A 22,513-nucleotide genomic window follows, 5' to 3' on the forward strand; every position below is an offset into this window, starting at 1 on the left:
GTACTTGAAGAACAATCTAATAATTTCAAATTCACTCTGATTGGGGGGTTTATTAATTAATTAAAACCATTCTGTTTTGAATAACACTATAAAGTCTATGCCTTTAGAATTATTTTCATAGTTCCATTGTTACAATTTTATTCCTATTTTTACATTTAGTATTTTATCTCAAACTTTTAAAAATTCTGGGTGTTGGTGAAAAATTACTGAGAATATAACCGACGGAGATCCAAAATGGCCGGTGTCAAGTCGAATTTTTCGGTAGTCAAAAAATTATGCAATTCCTTGTGTAACGGTTTCAATCATGAAATTTAATAGTTATTCCACTGATGTTTGAAATTATTCTTATGCCTCCCTGATGAAGTACAAGTGCCATTGACCTACCTTCCTGTTGGTACTCTTCGTTAAGTGAATACACAATGAAAGTTAATTAGTCAACTTTGATTCCCTTGCGCTCATAAAAGCAAGCTGCCTGGGAACATGTAGCACATGTTATTCACGAAATAAAGGTCATCATCATCATTCTCGGCTTAATGTCTGAGTTTAACATGTGTAGCAATGTTAGGAATGTCTAGTTTTTTGTGCATGTTGAAGTTGTTGTTGTCTTCCGTAGTTGAGCATGATGAATACTCAAGTCTTCTTAGGAATGACTCGATACAAAAAAGTTATATGGCTACGTTGGGTTGATAAAATAAAACAAAGGAACGAATTGAAAAGCTTGGTTAACTATTAAGGCACACAGTGGCTCGCTGCAGATAAAAACCCTGCTGAACATATATTATCTTCATAAGCCTAAAATATAGAACACAATATGTTAATATAAATATAACATAAATTAAGGATGTTTGTCGTTCTTCCATACCTAAAGTAAAATAAGAATTTGAGTATTCCTCACACTTGAGAGATCAAGGCTAGTAATTTTTCCGGCATTGGAGTTGGGTGATTTGTATTGGATGTTAAGCCATTTGGAATGTTGAACTGTACTTTTTCCCACTTTAATTAGAATTTTGGCTTCACAGTGTTGTCCATCTCTTTGTTAAAAAGTTATTTTCTGATTCACTTTAATTTTTGGTTGGTTAATAGGTGCAATTTTTGTAGTAGATGCATTTCTTGGTGCAGATACAGCTGCTTTATTTGCTGCCTGTTGATGGGTTTCAGGTGCAGTCATTACAACAGGCGGAGATTGTGTTTCGTCATCTGACTCGTTTTCTTCTTCGGAAGTTGTTTTCTTTGTAACAGGTATGACCACATTTTCTTTGGTGCAAGGTAGCTGAGTTGAAGTTACTTTTACTTGATCTTGACAAACATGTTCTTTAATATATATTAAGCCTTAAAAGCCTTAAAACAACAGGTTCATCTTGACCAAGAACCTTAGTAGGACCTTTCCATCTTTGGTCAATTTGTCGCTTGTAGTACACATTATCACCAATTTGGTAAGTGCCATGGTAAGACCATTGTCTGGTTTGTTTTTTAAGACAACGTTTAATTTTCTCAGAGGACTTTGCATTAGTAAATGCCTTGCGTTTGGCAACAACTGCTGTTTCGGGAGTAGTTTCCAGAGCAGGACCTTCTGCAGTAAGGGTTGTTGGTAAATTTGGATTGCGGCCAAATACTAGTTGTGACTATAGCCGCTGTGATTCACTAGGGAATTTTTAGATGCAGTAGTTACCGCTGGTGGAGAGACAAAGTTTCGTCTCTTTGCCAAACATGTGGCTTTATCATTTTGCAGTAGGAGTAAGTAGGAGAGGAATGTTTTCCTCTACAATTTCTGTCTCTATGTAGCACTTTTTGTCACCAATTTTGATAGGAATGATTGCTTTTTTCAGTGCAGCTACTTTTCTTCCATCCTCAAAATTAAATGTAGTGTCTAATACTGACTCTTTGACATTCTTTTGTCTAATGGTAGGCAATCAATAAAATCATTGAATCGTTTTTCCCCAGCCACAGTGTGGGTGCATGCAGTGTCGATGACTGCAGACTTCGCAGCTTCTGCAACAAAAATCTCCTGCTTGTCCAATTTTTAGGGTGTTGCACTACTTATAAGTACAAGCTCAACCTCTTCACAAAGTTCTTCTTGTTCTGAACTATTGATGTTAACATAATGTTTCTGAGCTGCATGTGGACATTGATTGGTCCAATGCATCTTCGAATCACACACAATACAACGCAAAACTTTACCATGTTTGTTCATTGGATTCATTTTTCTTTCCTGCCACCGGTGCCAGACTTTACAACTTTTGATCTTGGAGAGTACGAAAAGGACTTTTTGCTATAAAACGCTTTTTCTGGTTTTATTGCAGATGAAGCCATTGTGGCATCAAAATCGGGTTTCGGAGAGATTCTCTTAAGAGCAGATTTCATTTTGTCAAAGTGTAAATCATTAGCAACTGGAAGAGCAAGTTTTCTTTTATCATCTCTAAGATTTACACCATCAAGTACTTTGAATGCCAAAATTGTATCTTGTAATTTCATCTTATGGTCATGCATCTTGCTATACAAGTGTTCGAACTCGACAATATAGTCATTCATAGAATGCATTGTAAGTTTCGTCAACTTTCTCGCTTTTTAATACAACATCTAGCTTTTCAAGTAGAATATCTAAGCCATTATCAACATGCAATGCTGCAGCAGTCAGGTCAGAAACTGTTTTTTCTGCCTTTACATTTCCTTCTAAAGGAGTCTAACAGTAAAACAATGCCTTGTTCTTTTTTATCAACAGAAGTAACAAGTTTCCACATCTCAATTTTGTTTTTTCAAGTGGTATATGAAATTTTATCTTAGAATTTCGGCCAGGTCTTCTTTTCTGAAGCGATTGTTATTTAACGATTGCTCAAAGTGAAATCCAGTTCAGTCTTTAGAACAAATTAAATCTAGTTCAGTCTTTAGAAAGTTTAAGTGTGGTATACCTCTGCTACCATGAAAAGCTGGGTATCAGGCTTCCTGTGGCAAGCACATTGGCTCGATGTGGACAAAAACCCTGCTGAACATATATTATTTTCATAAGCCTAAAATATAAAACACAATATGTTAATATAAAGATAACATAAATTAAGAATGTTTGTCGTTCTTCCATACCTAAAGTAAAATAATGCTTTACTGTAATCATTTAACGGTGTAATAAGAAATCACATTAAGCCTAAATAAACTCTTCTCGGTATGCTAATAAAAATTAATTTATTTTACTTATAGAAGACAAAAGAATACTGTAGTTCGTCTGAGAGGAGAAACTGTGTTTCTCGGTGTTCAAAGCTTTCCTGTTTTTTGGCAATTTTATTAGCTTGCATGCTTCTGCACTCCTTCGTAGTTGAGTTTGATTACTCGGACTCGTTTAGCATTGTGCTGGCCCCTCAGGGTGTCAGGCTTCCTGTGGCAAATTACCAAATGCGGCCGCCAATTTGATCGCAATGCAACGGCAGAGCTTGGAGTGTTCGCATGTAGCATCAATACATGTTAGCATGTAGCATCGAAGTCAGTAGTCTACCAGCAGGATATATACATCAAAATTAATATTTGAAAATTCGTATATATATATATATATATATATATATATATATATATATATATATATATATATATATATATATATATATATATATATATATATATATATATATATATATATATATATATATATATATATATATATATATATATATATATATATATATATATATATATATATATATATATATATATATATAATTGAACAATTATTTGGAGTATATATGATCCCTGTGACCTTATATATTAAGGATACAAACTTTTTTCTCATAATAGCTTTTTGGCTAGGTTCAAGGTTATTTGTGCTTGTTGATTAACAGTCTATAAAAATTTAAGTTGAAAAAGGGTAAAACTGTTTTGTCTAATATGAATGTGTATGTATTTTTAGGTAATAATAATAGAATGTCTTGGATCAACTTTGTTAGCAATTTTTTAGCTTTGTTTGCCTTGGTTTGTTCTGATGCAAAGCTGGAGGACATTGATAAGGATGGATACATCTTGTATTGTCCCTGTATGGGTAAGGATTTGTTCATCTTTTTTTCATGGTTATGACTATAAAGTAGGCAACCTCAAGCCTAACAAAAGGTGGGTGATAAGTAATGCATTTACAATACATATTACACTTATCCATTTATTAAAGAGTGTTTTGTTTAAATGTTTTTCAGTCATGTGGCACAAAAACTGCTATTTTTTGTCTGCCGGGGTATTTAACAATTTTGAATGAAGATTCCTAGTGATACAAGCGTAGCACAGCTTGGAAGAACTGATCAGTATAGTAAAAACCAGGAGGTGATGGCAGGTGTTGTACACTTCATCTGAGCAATGTTGGTCTAGTGTTGTTAAAGGATTAAATAAAATAAGTTACTTGAATAAATGTGCTCTGATGTGTTATTTTGTGTTTTTATTATGTGACAACATATTCAGTGAAATTTTTGTTGCTGTTGTCTAGGTCGTTTTGGAAATCAGGCGGACCAATTTATTGGGGCCCTTGCATTTGCGAAAGGCTTGGATCGTACATTAGTGCTACCACCTTGGATTACATATCCTTCTGATCAACCCTTTAATTCTGTAAGTTTTTTCAAATTTCATGCATTTTTGCTACCCTCGGATTTTGCAATGGCTAACACATGTCTGGAATATTCTAGTGTGTGTGTTGTGTTATAGTAAGTTTTATAAGAATTGTATGTGTGATTTTTGATATTAATGCTTTTGATTGAAAATAATCATGCACAGCAATTTTTGTGTCAGCACAACTTTTATGTAAAAAATATAGTTGAAAACTTACAAACATTGTTAATAAAAAGAAGACATTTTCACAAAACTTTTAATGTTCCTATTATCTTAGAAATCTCAAAGATTTTGGGGCTATTATTGTTATTATTGATAAAAAAAAATATGTAAAAGAGCAATAATTCAGAAACAGAATTCAAGCATTTTGTAGTAACATATGAGAGATTAAACTTTGACCATGCAATGGCTAAAGTAAATCTTGTATTTGTATTTTAAACAATAATTTAGTATGTGCATCCATGTGCACTGCTGATAAGAAAATCAAATAAGATAATCTTCAAATTTCAGAAATACATATATGTATTTTATATCAAATTTCAGAAATACATATATGTATTTTATATTAAATTTCAGAAATACATATATTTGCCAAAGTATCGCTGTAATTTTAAGAACTCACTTCAGCAGTAAAAAGGAACTGTTGACTGATCTATGGGACCTATAGGATTGTTCCTGTGATGTTAATGATCTGGGTCATTGAGACAATAGTGTCTTTGTAGTCTTTTTTGGTTGTCCGTAGTAAATACTTTTTATACAGTGATCTTGGTGTGTGAAAATAAATATAGAGTTATGGAATATCACAGTGGACAATTGGGCATATGCTTAAACAATTTTTTTTTTTAAAGTGAATCCCTTGTGATTGTCAACACGATCATGTTTTTATAATTTGCAAAAGAAGCAAAACAATAAAAATTGTGTGATTGCCCTCCCAGTTCTACAAAAACTTGTCTAGTTGATATATTATTTTCATTTCATAGCACATTTCTTTTTTATTTGTAATAAAAAGTATAACCCAAATGTAAAGATTCTTATCCTTGTCACATCTAAACATGTGATTACTTGCTACCAATTGTGTGACATTTGACTTTCATTTAATCTACATTTAATTAAATATCTGTTTTCTCTAAAAAGTAGTTTTAAATGGAATTCCTTTCATGCATCAGTTAAAAAGTTGTGATTGTGTAAAATGTTACACCTTGCTAATGTGTGTTCTCGAAACCAAAAGGGCAACATTTGTACAATTGTTTGCTACAATTCATTTGAAATTACTTTTTACATTTTATTCATTTTTTTTTTTTTACATGGACTGAGTGTGCACTCTAAATTATCGTAAAAATTTTCTTATTGGTAGGCCTGGGAACTTGAAAGTTAGAGGCTCGTAGTGCACTTTTTGTTGTATGGGGTTTACAAGTTAAAATATTCCATAAAAAGTTCTATAAGATGTTATATCTTTGTAAGAATTAGTGACATCCTTTTTTTAATATTTTTTTACAAGCATAAAAGAGAGAATTAAAACCCTTGGCACTTCATAGTTTTGTAATCATACTGACATTTTTAAGTTATTCAGAGGGCTGTGTTTCTCTCGTTCATTTTTATTTTTTTATTTTTGTCCTTCTCTTTGTTTACAAGATTTTTTTTTAATGTTGAATTTAGTGCTAATACCAAATAATTCTATGATATTTGACGTGTATTAGCCCTGTTTTTTTTGTCTGCTCCAAATTTGTCTTTGTTCTTAACTCTACCCAGGGAAAACAATTTTTTCAGTTGCAAATAGCTTTTGAAGATTGGTTTCAAGTCGAACCACTGAAGAAATACTACCCAAAAGTAATGACAATGGATCATTTTATGTCTGAATTAGCATCACGTGTTTGGCCAGCTGGTAGAAGAAAAGGTTTGTAATGGCTGTTAGTTTGATGCGAGCCATAGCATTTTATGCTCAGATTGTAATAATCATTTCTTTTATTTTTGGATAGATAAATGTTAATTTACTCAAGGTCTTTTAATCTCACAATTAGCCTCTAAATTAAAGTCCATGTTTGAAGACATTATGTATTTTGCCATTTTTAGGCTTTTGTTACCGATTTGGTGAAGATAAGAAAACTTGTTCAATGAAAAATGGCAATCCATTTGGACCATTTTGGGATCATTTTGGGGTTAACTTTGATGGATACATAGAACATTCTGGTTTACTCTGGGACACTCTAGATGACGAAGAGACAAAAAATGGCTGGCTTGCCAGGTTTGATAGGCATCAAAATTAATTTCAATTAGATAGTGTTTTAATGAGCTTTTATTTGTATATTATTGGAAAATTAGGACAAATAAAGTAAACATTCTGAAAATATCAAAGAACTACGAAAAACAAACAAAAGCATGAACATAAAAAATTTGATGTAAACATCAAAATCTTGATATCAGTCAGTGAATAAACATAATGTTAAATTTGGTGCTTCACGATATCAATGAGAAATGCAGTATCACAATGATACAATAATTTTTGTTGAACGCTGATAAAGCGGTTAAACACATGGTTCTTTTTAAAAATATGGGGTGATAGTAAGCTGCAGTAAAATTATCTAGGATTACTGAATTAAAAGCACCAATTTTGCAATTCAAAAAAGTTACAATGGATAAAATGTCCCTAACAACAAAGCTGTTAGAATGCAAAAATTTCTGTCACAGCCATGAAGCCATAAATCTTTCATTTAATTTTTTTTAAACGTAAAAAAAAGGACAACAAAATTTTTTTTTTTAGATTTCCCGCATCAGAGTATCCAGTGATCGCATTTCAGGGAGCACCTGGCTCCTTTCCATCCACACCTGCTACACAGCATATCCAAAAGTATATTGAATTCTCACAGAAAATATCACTTCTGGCGGATGAATTTATTAGAGAGGAAATGAAAGGAAAGAGATTTGTAGCTATTCATTTACGGAATGGTATTGATTTGGTATGGAATTTTTATTGCTTTGTTTTAAAGATTATGTTACTTCGCTAATAAATTTTTAAATAAATTTGAGGGGGACTAGGGAAGGTATTTTGTCTATACTTGAAGGTAAATGGAAACAGAAGTCAAATCACAGGACTAATTGGGTTTAGATATTGCATAGTTTTAAATTTCCAAAAAATCGCTTTTTAATTTCAAAAAAATGATCATTAAAAGCTCAAAAGAGAAGAAACAGTAATTAGTTAATCACACGATAACGTTCTGTACAACTTAAATATGCAGGAGATTATGCTAGTAATTAGCTAATAGTATGTTTGGTAAGTTTTAGAAACTAAAGCGTCTAAGCCTTTTTGTTTTAGTTAGCCAGGATTTTGAAAATGCTGGAAACCTGCAATACTCAGGAAAATATTCAGCGAATTTGTTTCCTCATAGGACACCTCTCTAGGAGTATAGCCCTCTGAACTATACTTGTCTAGGACAAAAAGACTAGCACAAACAGAAAATACAAATCATTAGTGTCAAAGTTATTTTATCTGTAAAACTGTGAATGTATCAAAACTTTTTTGCTGTGACTGTGAACCTCGTGAATGAAAAATTTATCTTGCAAGCTCAATTCCTTTTTTTCTTTTCAAGTAAATTTTGTTTTGAAAATTAGTTTTTCCACTGTCTGGTTTTGTTAGAAAAGAAAAAAGCCACCAATTTTTTATTTTTTATTTTTTATTTATTTTTTTGTGCTACATAGACACGTGTGTGTGATGAATTGGACAGGTACTCTTCGTTATTTGCTTCTGCACAATGCACCAAACATGCAAAGGAAAATGGCGTCACCAAATTGATGTGTAATCCCACAAAAGCAGAAATTTTAAAGCGAGTCAAACAATATGTAAGACTTACTAATGCAGAAGCTGTGTTTGTGGCCACAGATAATGATGCCATGATGGATACATTTAGGAAAGAATTGAAACGAATGAAGGTATTATCCCTACTCAGTATCTTTATTAGGAAACTTCCGCAGTTTTTTCTATCAAGAAACCAGTTCTCACATCTCGTATTTTTTCTTAAACCCTTTTATTTCAGGTAAAAATTTTTGTTGATGAAAAGACGTTTTATATATTATACTCCGTTTGATTTAATGTTCTTTGTAACTATCGAATTCAATGAACCATCTATTACTGTGAATTTTTTATTCTCTTAGCAAGTCGTTAGCAATAAGCACACATTAGCGAGTTTTAGAAAATATTCTCCCAGATAAAACTTTGCCGTGACTATTTTGTCATACTAAATAATAAAGCAAAGTCTTCTGCTGTGTGTTTAAAAATGCAACAAAGCAATGTGTGTTTTGAACATTGTACAGGTAGCAATGTTTTGAATTCTGTTTTTAGGTTACTATTCATAAACGCAAACCTAAAAATGAAGTTAGTGATCCAATAGTTGACATTGCTCTGTTGTCGAAAGCTGACTTTTTTATTGGAAATTGTGTATCAACATTTTCTGCGTTTGTAAGAAGGCATAGAGAGACCAGAAATCTACCAGTCGGATTTTTTGGTATTGAATATCCCCAGAAAATAAAACATGATGACCTTTGAGTTAATATGGAGAAGAGATTGAAAACAAAAGAGAAAAACTATTTAGGATGGAAAGATTTTTATACATGTGAATATCTAAGTCGTGCATCATATTTTATGTTCAAGAAATCCATTGCATTATAGGAAGTTGCTTAGCTGACAAACAGTCTTGTGAATTGGCATTGACAGTGACCATATAAACAATGGCAACACCTTTTCATTTTTGAGTACATTAATAAAAGACAGCAATTAAAATTTGCACCATATGCTGTCGATGTCTAATCAATGATGTGGTATTATTTAATTTCGATTTTAATATTTATATTGTTATGTCAGTTGCTTGTGATTATGACCTCATGGACTTTTTTTTAGTTTGTGCCATGGTGGTGGGCCCTCCCCTCCCCTTCCTTGCCCCTCATCCCCTCATCATCCCTTTGTTTTAGAAGCCTAGCCTATTTACAGACAAGCTATACATATAGCTTGTCTGTAAAAACACGTATTTATGTGTGAGTGGCAAAGTATAGTTTCTTAAAAGTCGACACCTTGTTCCTGCTGAGTTGCATAAAGCTGCAGGGACTTGGCTGTAAAACCTTTTCTCACACAAACCTTAAGTATATAAGTAAGTTTTTGGATGTAAGTTTTGGAAGTAGTCCAAAAAACAGTTATGTAGAATTTTGTATGGTTTATCATGTAAGTCAAGTGGAGGATGATCTGAACTTATTTTTACAGTAACAAGATAAACAAACAAATTATTTTCTTTCTCAATCTCTCGTTATGTCAGACGTATAGATGAATGGTTTTTGTGTGTGGTGTTTCTTGTCGTTGCTTGTTGTGTGTGTGTATCAATCTCATATTGTTACATTACTTTTGTGTAGTTATTTTCGGTATTAATTTAAAAATTAAAAAAAAGGGATTTTTATTTGTCTATTATCTTAGAAATCTCAAAGATTTTGGGGCTATTATTGTTATTATTGATAAAAAAAAATATGTAAAAGAGCAATAATTCAGAAACAGAATTCAAGCATTTTGTAGTAACATATGAGAGATTAAACTTTGACCATGCAATGGCTAAAGTAAATCTTGTATTTGTATTTTAAACAATAATTTAGTATGTGCATCCATGTGCACTGCTGATAAGAAAATCAAATAAGATAATCTTCAAATTTCAGAAATACATATATGTATTTTATATCAAATTTCAGAAATACATATATGTATTTTATATTAAATTTCAGAAATACATATATTTGCCAAAGTATCGCTGTAATTTTAAGAACTCACTTCAGCAGTAAAAAGGAACTGTTGACTGATCTATGGGACCTATAGGATTGTTCCTGTGATGTTAATGATCTGGGTCATTGAGACAATAGTGTCTTTGTAGTCTTTTTTGGTTGTCCGTAGTAAATACTTTTTATACAGTGATCTTGGTGTGTGAAAATAAATATAGAGTTATGGAATATCACAGTGGACAATTGGGCATATGCTTAAACAATTTTTTTTTTTAAAGTGAATCCCTTGTGATTGTCAACACGATCATGTTTTCATAATTTGCAAAAGAAGCAAAACAATAAAAATTGTGTGATTGCCCTCCCAGTTCTACAAAAACTTGTCTAGTTGATATATTATTTTCATTTCATAGCACATTTCTTTTTTATTTGTAATAAAAAGTATAACCCAAATGTAAAGATTCTTATCCTTGTCACATCTAAACATGTGATTACTTGCTACCAATTGTGTGACATTTGACTTTCATTTAATCTACATTTAATTAAATATCTGTTTTCTCTAAAAAGTAGTTTTAAATGGAATTCCTTTCATGCATCAGTTAAAAAGTTGTGATTGTGTAAAATGTTACACCTTGCTAATGTGTGTTCTCGAAACCAAAAGGGCAACATTTGTACAATTGTTTGCTACAATTCATTTGAAATTACTTTTTACATTTTATTCATTTTTTTTTTTTTACATGGACTGAGTGTGCACTCTAAATTATCGTAAAAATTTTCTTATTGGTAGGCCTGGGAACTTGAAAGTTAGAGGCTCGTAGTGCACTTTTTGTTGTATGGGGTTTACAAGTTAAAATATTCCATAAAAAGTTCTATAAGATGTTATATCTTTGTAAGAATTAGTGACATCCTTTTTTTAATATTTTTTTACAAGCATAAAAGAGAGAATTAAAACCCTTGGCACTTCATAGTTTTGTAATCATACTGACATTTTTAAGTTATTCAGAGGGCTGTGTTTCTCTCGTTCATTTTTATTTTTTTATTTTTGTCCTTCTCTTTGTTTACAAGATTTTTTTTTAATGTTGAATTTAGTGCTAATACCAAATAATTCTATGATATTTGACGTGTATTAGCCCTGTTTTTTTTGTCTGCTCCAAATTTGTCTTTGTTCTTAACTCTACCCAGGGAAAACAATTTTTTCAGTTGCAAATAGCTTTTGAAGATTGGTTTCAAGTCGAACCACTGAAGAAATACTACCCAAAAGTAATGACAATGGATCATTTTATGTCTGAATTAGCATCACGTGTTTGGCCAGCTGGTAGAAGAAAAGGTTTGTAATGGCTGTTAGTTTGATGCGGGCCATAGCATTTTATGCTCAGATTGTAATAATCATTTCTTTTATTTTTGGATAGATAAATGTTAATTTACTCAAGGTCTTTTAATCTCACAATTAGCCTCTAAATTAAAGTCCATGTTTGAAGACATTATGTATTTTGCCATTTTTAGGCTTTTGTTACCGATTTGGTGAAGATAAGAAAACTTGTTCAATGAAAAATGGCAATCCATTTGGACCATTTTGGGATCATTTTGGGGTTAACTTTGATGGATACATAGAACATTCTGGTTTACTCTGGGACACTCTAGATGACGAAGAGACAAAAAATGGCTGGCTTGCCAGGTTTGATAGGCATCAAAATTAATTTCAATTAGATAGTGTTTTAATGAGCTTTTATTTGTATATTATTGGAAAATTAGGACAAATAAAGTAAACATTCTGAAAATATCAAAGAACTACGAAAAACAAACAAAAGCATGAACATAAAAAATTTGATGTAAACATCAAAATCTTGATATCAGTCAGTGAATAAACATAATGTTAAATTTGGTGCTTCACGATATCAATGAGAAATGCAGTATCACAATGATACAATAATTTTTGTTGAACGCTGATAAAGCGGTTAAACACATGGTTCTTTTTAAAAATATGGGGTGATAGTAAGCTGCAGTAAAATTATCTAGGATTACTGAATTAAAAGCACCAATTTTGCAATTCAAAAAAGTTACAATGGATAAAATGTCCCTAACAACAAAGCTGTTAGAATGCAAAAATTTCTGTCACAGCCATGAAGCCATAAATCTTTCATTTAATTTTTTTTAAACGTAAAAAAAAGGACAACAAAATTTTTTTTTTTAGATTTCCCGCATCAGAGTATCCAGTGATCGCATTTCAGGGAGCACCTGGCTCCTTTCCATCCACACCTGCTACACAGCATATCCAAAAGTATATTGAATTCTCACAGAAAATATCACTTCTGGCGGATGAATTTATTAGAGAGGAAATGAAAGGAAAGAGATTTGTAGCTATTCATTTACGGAATGGTATTGATTTGGTATGGAATTTTTATTGCTTTGTTTTAAAGATTATGTTACTTCGCTAATAAATTTTTAAATAAATTTGAGGGGGACTAGGGAAGGTATTTTGTCTATACTTGAAGGTAAATGGAAACAGAAGTCAAATCACAGGACTAATTGGGTTTAGATATTGCATAGTTTTAAATTTCCAAAAAATCGCTTTTTAATTTCAAAAAAATGATCATTAAAAGCTCAAAAGAGAAGAAACAGTAATTAGTTAATCACACGATAACGTTCTGTACAACTTAAATATGCAGGAGATTATGCTAGTAATTAGCTAATAGTATGTTTGGTAAGTTTTAGAAACTAAAGCGTCTAAGCCTTTTTGTTTTAGTTAGCCAGGATTTTGAAAATGCTGGAAACCTGCAATACTCAGGAAAATATTCAGCGAATTTGTTTCCTCATAGGACACCTCTCTAGGAGTATAGCCCTCTGAACTATACTTGTCTAGGACAAAAAGACTAGCACAAACAGAAAATACAAATCATTAGTGTCAAAGTTATTTTATCTGTAAAACTGTGAATGTATCAAAACTTTTTTGCTGTGACTGTGAACCTCGTGAATGAAAAATTTATCTTGCAAGCTCAATTCCTTTTTTTCTTTTCAAGTAAATTTTGTTTTGAAAATTAGTTTTTCCACTGTCTGGTTTTGTTAGAAAAGAAAAAAGCCACCAATTTTTTATTTTTTATTTTTTATTTATTTTTTTGTGCTACATAGACACGTGTGTGTGATGAATTGGACAGGTACTCTTCGTTATTTGCTTCTGCACAATGCACCAAACATGCAAAGGAAAATGGCGTCACCAAATTGATGTGTAATCCCACAAAAGCAGAAATTTTAAAGCGAGTCAAACAATATGTAAGACTTACTAATGCAGAAGCTGTGTTTGTGGCCACAGATAATGATGCCATGATGGATACATTTAGGAAAGAATTGAAACGAATGAAGGTATTATCCCTACTCAGTATCTTTATTAGGAAACTTCCGCAGTTTTTTCTATCAAGAAACCAGTTCTCACATCTCGTATTTTTTCTTAAACCCTTTTATTTCAGGTAAAAATTTTTGTTGATGAAAAGACGTTTTATATATTATACTCCGTTTGATTTAATGTTCTTTGTAACTATCGAATTCAATGAACCATCTATTACTGTGAATTTTTTATTCTCTTAGCAAGTCGTTAGCAATAAGCACACATTAGCGAGTTTTAGAAAATATTCTCCCAGATAAAACTTTGCCGTGACTATTTTGTCATACTAAATAATAAAGCAAAGTCTTCTGCTGTGTGTTTAAAAATGCAACAAAGCAATGTGTGTTTTGAACATTGTACAGGTAGCAATGTTTTGAATTCTGTTTTTAGGTTACTATTCATAAACGCAAACCTAAAAATGAAGTTAGTGATCCAATAGTTGACATTGCTCTGTTGTCGAAAGCTGACTTTTTTATTGGAAATTGTGTATCAACATTTTCTGCGTTTGTAAGAAGGCATAGAGAGACCAGAAATCTACCAGTCGGATTTTTTGGTATTGAATATCCCCAGAAAATAAAACATGATGACCTTTGAGTTAATATGGAGAAGAGATTGAAAACAAAAGAGAAAAACTATTTAGGATGGAAAGATTTTTATACATGTGAATATCTAAGTCGTGCATCATATTTTATGTTCAAGAAATCCATTGCATTATAGGAAGTTGCTTAGCTGACAAACAGTCTTGTGAATTGGCATTGACAGTGACCATATAAACAATGGCAACACCTTTTCATTTTTGAGTACATTAATAAAAGACAGCAATTAAAATTTGCACCATATGCTGTCGATGTCTAATCAATGATGTGGTATTATTTAATTTCGATTTTAATATTTATATTGTTATGTCAGTTGCTTGTGATTATGACCTCATGGACTTTTTTTTAGTTTGTGCCATGGTGGTGGGCCCTCCCCTCCCCTTCCTTGCCCCTCATCCCCTCATCATCCCTTTGTTTTAGAAGCCTAGCCTATTTACAGACAAGCTATACATATAGCTTGTCTGTAAAAACACGTATTTATGTGTGAGTGGCAAAGTATAGTTTCTTAAAAGTCGACACCTTGTTCCTGCTGAGTTGCATAAAGCTGCAGGGACTTGGCTGTAAAACCTTTTCTCACACAAACCTTAAGTATATAAGTAAGTTTTTGGATGTAAGTTTTGGAAGTAGTCCAAAAAACAGTTATGTAGAATTTTGTATGGTTTATCATGTAAGTCAAGTGGAGGATGATCTGAACTTATTTTTACAGTAACAAGATAAACAAACAAATTATTTTCTTTCTCAATCTCTCGTTATGTCAGACGTATAGATGAATGGTTTTTGTGTGTGGTGTTTCTTGTCGTTGCTTGTTGTGTGTGTGTATCAATCTCATATTGTTACATTACTTTTGTGTAGTTATTTTCGGTATTAATTTAAAAATTAAAAAAAAGGGATTTTTATTTGTCTATTTGGAGAGTATATAGATATTGTATTTATTTGTCTTCCTTCATTGAAGTGAATACTTTTGGAAATTTTAGTGAAAAGTTTGGAATTTTTTATCTTGTGCTTTACACAGTAACCGTACTTGCGTACATCATAGCCAAAATGTGTCAATTTTTTTACTCTTTATGAGTTTATTAGAGTTTTTCTTCGGTTTTAATCTTAATTATGTCATAAATTTTATTTATATGTTACGGTAAAGCACCCATGTAAAATTTTACCAAGGCTGCTTCCCTTTGACCTCTAATGTCCACACCTTGTCGGCACCAATAAATTTTAGCCAAGTCTTGTTTTTGAGACTTAAACCTCAAGTAGTGTTCGGGAAGCTAACACAGTAATTATACTGCGTGTTTGCACTTCAGACCAGTACCAGTTTTAAAAGTTTAAATCTAGATTATTTATATTCGCTTCAGGTCCTTACCAAGTCAACATGTTTTTAAAACCATGTGTTGTATTTTTAAGTTAAAGTTAGGGTTTGCCAAAACTTTATTTATTTTCTAATGTAAAAGGATAACTTTCTCACGTTTTTGTATCGTTTTTCACAATAATTTTTATGACAACAGAAATTATCGTTTTAGCTTTTTTATTAGAAGTGATACAAGTTCAGTTTCACTTTCATACTATCAAATGAGTGATCTGATTGGAGTAGAGATTAATCACATTTTTAACTCTTTATTGGTTCAAACTTGTATTTACTTGAATTTGCGCTCGGATGCTCATTTAATTATAAGTTATAAATTTTAAAAACATTTTCACGAAGATCAAAAAAGAAAACACTAAAATATGACAATTTATAAATTTAAAGTTTTTTTGAAAACTTGCAATATAAGATATCCTCTTTTTCAAAGTAGAGGTAGCTGTCATGGGAGGTACGCTTACTGAATATTTTTATCAAAAGGATGGAGTGCTCATTCAAGATGGTGGGCTCAAGTACAGTATTTAAAACTGCTTTCTTTTCTTTTAATTTGGGATAATTTTTGATTTCCACTCCACTTTACTTAGCTTTTGGTTTTATTTATTATTAATAAAGTTAAGTTTTACTGAAAGTTTGAACAGTAACTGAGCAACTTTTAATGTTTAAAAACAATGAAATGTTTAAACGTTAAGGAATGTAAGGTGAATCAGTGTCTGAATCAGAATGAATTAAAATTATAAATAATATATTAAATATGAATTAAATAAAGAGTAAGCGATACATTTACTATTCGATAATGAAACAACTTTTTTAACTAATTGTGTTTTTAAAGTTTAGGTAAGGTTGAACGAAATTGATTGATTTTTTTCTCAGCAAAATATTAACCACAAAAAAGACGGGATTGTTGACACTTTTCACTGACTAAACATTAACTACGCTTAAAGATAACTAAAAAGTAGAACTTTAAACCTCAAGACGATGCTTAAAGTGATCCTGATCATAATTTTAACTTTTAAAATTATTTTACCTGCTCTGTTACGTGATCCAAATGGTTATTTACTCTATTGTCCATGCATTGGTAAGTATTCTTTTATTAAATAACTGTTTTTGAATTATCTGCTTATTAGTATTTTGTACGTCGCTCGACCTACACTCTTGGCGTCTGAAAAAAAAAACTATTTAGTGTTCCTGCAAGAACAGACCTGATGAATCCTTAAACATTCTTTCAGCTCCATTTTAGCTTTTTTTTAGTAATTTCTTTGTTACAACAAATTTTTTATTCAGAGGAGTGACAAGGATTGTTCATTTCAGTGTTGTATCTCCAAAATTTTTTCACATTTGTTTTGAATATATCGTTTTATTTTTAGGTGAGTTTGGCCAGCAGACTGATCACTTATTAAACGCCCTTGCTTTTTCGAAAGGAATTAACCGGACGTTGGTGGTACCACCATGGTTAATTTATAAATTTGATGCAAATTCGGTTAGTCATTTTCAATTTCGCTTTCTCTTTGTGACATAGCATGATAAAACATGGGTTAGCATAATTAGCATAATTAAACATGGATTAGGATAATTAAACATAATTAGCATAATTAAGCGTTACTTTATTACGTAGGTACACGTTCCGTACGATAGATGGTTTTCTTTGGAAGAGTTAAAAAAATATCACAAAGTAATATCGTTCAAGTATTTCATGGAAAAGATGGCTGATTCAATATGGCCGAAAAACAACAGAACAGGTTGACTTTTATTGCACACTCCTCTATTCGCACGTGGAGTTGAAATGCCAGTTATCAACAACGAAACGTGTATTCAAAGTTTCAAATCTACTTTAGAAGAAATGCGTTTCTTTCTTTTCTTTTTTTTCATAGCAACAGACACCATTATAGTAGTTACATTACACTGTTCTTTGTAGGTCACTGCAGGGTATTCACTGATGGAAACTGCGAAATGGTATACGGCAATCCTTTTGGAACCTTCTGGCGAATGCATAATATCGTTTTCACTGGATTTAAATTGCATGACAATAAAAAATGGGACACAGTGTTTAACCCGGCTTCAGCGTCGCATTGGCTATCAAGGTACTGCGTCCCTAGGTTGTTCCAATGAATATCATGTGACTTGTGTTGACTGTTTTTATACCGCTTCTTGCTAATAGCGTTATTAGGTGGCTAATGTCAACAAAAAATGGGCTGTTTTTTGTGTGTGTGTGTGCGTGTGTGTGTGTATGGGCAAAATACCAATTAATTAGAACCGAATTACATCTCGCAAAATATTTTTATACCTAGTTTTTTGGTAGTACGCTTTTGAAGCAATGTGTAATATGGTTTGAATTTTTGCGACATAAATCTATCTTTGTAGATTTTCAACTGTGCCCAGCGATCTGAAAAACCTGTAACGTCAGGGAATTCAAAAATTGCATCAAAAGGAAAAATAGACCTGGAATTTTGTTATGTATAACCCAGCTGTTACCAATTGGGTGCAAACTGAACATTGCATGGAAATAGAATTTATTTACCACCCTGTATAAGCTTGTGATTGAATTTTATTTTTATTAGATACCCACCAAGTGTACCCGTTTTAGCGTTACGACGACCACCTGGTCGAGAAACGACATCCGCGAAATCTATAGAAGAATTACAGAGGTATGTCGATTTTTCGCCAGAGATTAACAAGGCGACGGCAGACTTGTTAAAGAAGAGGAAAGTTGATGTAAACAATACGCTGGCTATTCAACTTTTTTCTGGAAAAGTAATGGTAGGAATCTTTCATTTATGTGTGTAAGTTAAAACCTTGCTATAGCTTCACTCCAAAATGTGTGTTTTTAAGCATGTAACGTGTCAACCTCTCAGCCAATCATAAAGATCATTAAAAGAAACTCACAAGTTTTTGTAAAACCACTTGCAAGCCGTGGGTTTCTGTCCCTTTTCTAGTAGGAAAAATTTCCGGAAGAGAATGATTTTGAGTATTTTGATGACGAGCAAAATTTTCGTCCAGACACAAATTGAACGGATTTAAACTTTTTTCCACCAGGATTTTTGATAATCGCGTTCCGTGCGAGATATCCAGAGCGTGATAGGACTAATTCCTTTTTTCGAATAACTATCGTCCGTGGACGAATTTAAGACGTTATAATAAAAAGATTTGGACTTTTAAAAAAACTTTTAAAAAATACTGGATGTTTGGGATTATAGTGGTTTAATTTAAAAGAATAAGTTTCGCGAGTCTAACAAATCGCGAAATCAAGGAAAATAATTTTCGCGAATGATCATTTAAATGTTTATTTTTGCGCAAATTAACTTTCGTGATGTTCATGGAGGGTATGAATTAGCGTGCAAAGTTACCATAAAATACCAACGATAAAAAACACATGATTTGCATGGATTCATAGAGTTAACAATCTTTACACAAAACCAGAAACAATACGTCTTTTTTTTATCTCAAAGAAATTCCAGAAAAAATAAAAATCCTGTAAGGTAATTTTTTATAATCAACATCGTAAGTGCAATTTTGTTTATGTTTTTATTTTTTTACAGAAGGAAATTTGCAAGTACAATGATTCGTTCCAGTTTGGTGACTTCTTCTCTTCGGCACAGTGCACAGGCGTCGGATTACCTCTTTATAACCAAACTAAGTTCACTGACGAGATGTGTAACCCGTCAGAGAATGTAATCGTACGATTTATCTCGAAATATTTAAATGAAACTAAAGCAACAACTTTGTTTGTGTCAACAGATGACGAGTCGGATAAAAACGTCACCAACGTAATCAGAGCGATACGCACAAGCTTTGGAAATAAGGTAAGATCGGCCATAACATAGAAGCCTTGTGATAGAAAGAACGGACTGGTAAGAAAATAGCAGTGTGAGACATAACTACAGTCTAAGTACTTTTAAACAGTGTTTCTTTGTATAACAAGGTAACACATAGATTCTTTACGAACTCCAAAATGAGCTAAGATTATTTATTCAGCATCGCTTTCAAACAAAACTTTTTCGTAAAAAATACGATGCAGCAAAAAAAAAACACATCTATTGAATTTCCACTCGAAACAGGACAGGAGAAAAGTTAAAATGATTTCAACTTTTAGTTTGGATCGGAACGGAAAAGCTCATACATCAATCAGATTTCAGCAATAACAAATGTCCGTTTTGTTTTGATCCGTTCAATTTCGTTTTTAAGTGGAAATTCACTTTAAAAATCTTTAAATCTTGTTTCTTCACAGATCGCAGTTTGGACGAGAATCAACTACATACTCCGAAACCACACCAACCTTGTTATCGATCTGGCCATCATGAGTAAAGCGAAATTTTTTATTGGTAACTGTGTCAGCAGTTATTCTTCCTTTGTAAGGCGGCATAGACAAATATCCGGCATGCCTTTCGCGTTTTTTGGTCATCAAATATAACTGAGATATAAAAAGAACTTTTTTTGCACTTGTTTAATTTTGTTTTTGTTGTTTTTTTTATTTATTTTTATCTTTGTTTTATAATATATACACGATATTTTATAGTTGCAGATTTTTAACATTTAGCATATTTTAATATACTTAAAAACCAAAACAATTTAATACTGATCGTTGTTTGTTGTTGTTGTTGTTGTTGTTTTGTCGTTATTTTTGTTGTTGTTGTTGTTGTTAAAGTAAGGTAGTGGATCAATTTTATATATAATATTTATATACATTCCACAAACCCTATTGTCTTAAAACTTATTTTACCTCATTCTAAATCTTAATATTTTTGTTGCGTCTTAAATTCATAAAGATGAACCAACTTTTGTTCAGTTTCTGTTGTTGTTAAGGCAAGTAGCTTACACCTCTCAAGAGCTAACAGTTGTCTTTGCCAATATGTAAAATATACGAGAGGCTTGAAACTAAAAATTCAGCCTTTTTTGTATCAAGGTTTTTATTAACCTCGTCTCCGAATATATATCCTAAGGGACGAGGATAAATTTTTATATGCATATTTTTTTTTCTTTATAGCTTACGATTTTTGTTTTTATTTGTTTTCACTTTGCGATATTTTTTACTGGAATATTTTTTGTTTTATCAAGTATTGTACTTTTATTGATAACGTCTTGCATATTATAAAAAAGCGATCTTAATACCTTTCCCTTCATCATGGTTTAAGTTTTGTACTGTGTATTTACGTCACCAGTTATGCTGCAACCATTTATACGAGGGCAAGTGTAATACAATTTGGCGGCGAGTCTTTTGGCGAGTGACGAGTGTAATACAACTTTACGAGTCTTTTGATTAGTGTCGAGTGTGCTTGTGCGTGGCTAGTGTGTAATACGTAGATAATTTCTTATTTTATTTCTCTTTTTTAACCGTTCTATTTTAACGGGGTTTTAAATCTTGGTAGAGAATTATTTACACAAGACGCTTATTCCATCTTTTTTTTTACGATAAAGTCTTCCATTTTAACAAATTTGTGAGACACAATGTCGTGCGGAGAGTTTCTTGTGATAATCTGCTGTCTCTTTCTTCTTAATTTGACGTGTGAGGCACTTCATATCTGTTTAAATATGCATGGCATTTAAAAACATGGCTGAACAAATAAGGAAATGCTAATATTCAATAAAAACATTCAGGTGAAAATATTTGTCTTTGAGTTCTTTTCCCTCTGTGTGGTGCATATATGAATTTTTCAAGTTGTCTATTGAACAAAGCAGGACATGTGGTTTTTTTTTTAGGAGGGAGGGGGGAGGGGGGGAGGGGGTGTATTATTTATGATAAAGAGAAAAATTTAAGGCTCATTATATAAATTGTGCCGAGCTTAGCTGGACTTAAAATATTTACTTAGTTCGCCTCGGTACAGCTTATAAACCGATGTCTATAAAACTGCATGATAAATCAAGCTGTAAAAAAGCATTTACCAGCGTTGTAAAACTGCTTATTTATTCAAAAAGAAATTGTTGTTAAAGACATTTACTATCTTGGAAATTTTGCAAAAATTCGTCCGAACTGAGGAAAGGAGCTCGAATAGTAGGAAGTTGATACCTTATTACACGAAATTAACGCTGTGTGGTTATTAACGCGGTTGACTTCTAACCGCGTTAATAAAAACCGCCCTTAATTTCTGGTCCGTGTTGATTAAATAGCCCTTAAAGTCTGGTCCGTGTTAATTAAACCAACCTTAATTTGTGATCTAAAAAAAACAACGAAAAAAGATTAAAAACTTCCTAGTGTATGCATACATTATCATATACATCATATACATACAATTTTTGTCCTCAATTAAAATTTATTTTCGCGCCGATTAAATTTCAAGGCTATTTCTCGCAGAGGTATGTTAACGTGAAAAGAACAAGACGGATACTAGATGTTCAATCAAAGTAGATCTAAAGTTGTCTACGTTGAAACCGTATCATGCCAAAGTGATGGTCGAAGCGTACGAGCTCCTCCAACCAAAGAAAGGAGTTAGTATTATAAAAAATGGTTGGCAAAGTGCTGGTATTACTGCCACTGTTGAAAATACTCGGGAAATGGGTACAAATTATATTCATTTGAACCCATTCGATGCTATGGAGTAGACATTTTTACTAACTTTTACATTGAATTGTTGTTGAATAAAAAATGTTTAGTCACATGAAAATTGTCAAAACTTGTCTCTAACCGCGTTAATTTCCACACACTTAAACTAGGTCTTCTCAAGCAATCGCGTTAATTAATGACCTGCTATTTTTACCCGCGTTTATCCACACAGCGTTAATTTCGTGTAATAAGGTATGTATTTTCTTTTCAAGTTGAGCAACATCCTTGTAGGAGATACTTTTCTTAAGCTCTTTGGGAGCTCTGTATATTTAATTTAGTACAATAATTATCGGTGTTTGCTTTGTAACGTTTGTCGCCATGATTAGCAAAATATTTCATAGAGC

At 32.1% G+C, this 22,513-nt stretch overlaps 3 protein-coding genes across 4 annotated transcripts; all 3 read left to right on the plus strand.

Moving 5' to 3' along the window:
• The first annotated feature begins 536 nt into the window (after positions 1–536).
• Positions 537–9,437, plus strand: LOC130662515 (GDP-fucose protein O-fucosyltransferase 1-like). Of its 2 annotated transcripts, none has more exons than XM_057461403.1 (8): positions 537–546; positions 3,888–4,018; positions 4,451–4,569; positions 6,319–6,463; positions 6,640–6,811; positions 7,328–7,523; positions 8,263–8,493; positions 8,903–9,437. In XM_057461403.1, exons 2-8 carry the CDS (start codon positions 3,904–3,906, stop codon positions 9,104–9,106), a joined length of 1,182 nt encoding a protein of 393 aa, XP_057317386.1. In that variant the 5' UTR covers positions 537–546; positions 3,888–3,903; the 3' UTR covers positions 9,107–9,437. The 2 variants fall into 2 exon arrangements, with proteins under 2 accessions (XP_057317386.1, XP_057317387.1); XM_057461404.1 differs by having other exon boundaries at positions 6,337–6,463.
• A 1,524-nt stretch (positions 9,438–10,961) lies between these two features.
• Positions 10,962–15,785, plus strand: LOC130662517 (GDP-fucose protein O-fucosyltransferase 1-like). Its single transcript, XM_057461406.1, has 5 exons — positions 10,962–11,638; positions 11,815–11,986; positions 12,503–12,698; positions 13,438–13,668; positions 14,078–15,785. The coding sequence occupies exons 1-5, from the start codon at positions 11,575–11,577 to the stop codon at positions 14,279–14,281; spliced, it is 867 nt and encodes a 288-aa protein (XP_057317389.1). The 5' UTR covers positions 10,962–11,574; the 3' UTR covers positions 14,282–15,785.
• A 141-nt stretch (positions 15,786–15,926) lies between these two features.
• On the plus strand, positions 15,927–20,751 carry LOC130662516 (GDP-fucose protein O-fucosyltransferase 1-like). The gene is made up of 7 exons (XM_057461405.1): positions 15,927–16,712; positions 17,002–17,114; positions 17,250–17,373; positions 17,550–17,715; positions 18,193–18,391; positions 19,171–19,434; positions 19,860–20,751. The coding sequence occupies exons 1-7, from the start codon at positions 16,613–16,615 to the stop codon at positions 20,040–20,042; spliced, it is 1,149 nt and encodes a 382-aa protein (XP_057317388.1). The 5' UTR covers positions 15,927–16,612; the 3' UTR covers positions 20,043–20,751.
• The last annotated feature ends 1,762 nt before the right edge of the window (positions 20,752–22,513 follow it).

Source organism: Hydractinia symbiolongicarpus, chromosome 10 (genome assembly GCF_029227915.1).
Source record: "Hydractinia symbiolongicarpus strain clone_291-10 chromosome 10, HSymV2.1, whole genome shotgun sequence".
NCBI classification, from domain to species: domain Eukaryota; kingdom Metazoa; phylum Cnidaria; class Hydrozoa; order Anthoathecata; family Hydractiniidae; genus Hydractinia; species Hydractinia symbiolongicarpus.

Coding starts and splice junctions, on each gene's coding strand:
- LOC130662515 (XM_057461403.1), top strand. CDS start 3,904: ATGTCTTGGATCAACTTTGTTAGCAATTTTTTAGCTTTGTTTGCCTTG. Junction 4,019..4,450: donor CTTGTATTGTCCCTGTATGG/GTAAGGATTTGT, acceptor GCTGTTGTCTAG/GTCGTTTTGGAAATCAGGCG. Junction 6,464..6,639: donor GCCAGCTGGTAGAAGAAAAG/GTTTGTAATGGC, acceptor TGCCATTTTTAG/GCTTTTGTTACCGATTTGGT.
- LOC130662516 (XM_057461405.1), top strand. CDS start 16,613: ATGCTTAAAGTGATCCTGATCATAATTTTAACTTTTAAAATTATTTTA. Junction 16,713..17,001: donor ACTCTATTGTCCATGCATTG/GTAAGTATTCTT, acceptor TTTTATTTTTAG/GTGAGTTTGGCCAGCAGACT. Junction 17,716..18,192: donor GCGTCGCATTGGCTATCAAG/GTACTGCGTCCC, acceptor TATTTTTATTAG/ATACCCACCAAGTGTACCCG.
- LOC130662517 (XM_057461406.1), top strand. CDS start 11,575: ATGACAATGGATCATTTTATGTCTGAATTAGCATCACGTGTTTGGCCA. Junction 11,987..12,502: donor AAAAATGGCTGGCTTGCCAG/GTTTGATAGGCA, acceptor TTTTTTTTTTAG/ATTTCCCGCATCAGAGTATC. Junction 12,699..13,437: donor TACGGAATGGTATTGATTTG/GTATGGAATTTT, acceptor TGTGCTACATAG/ACACGTGTGTGTGATGAATT.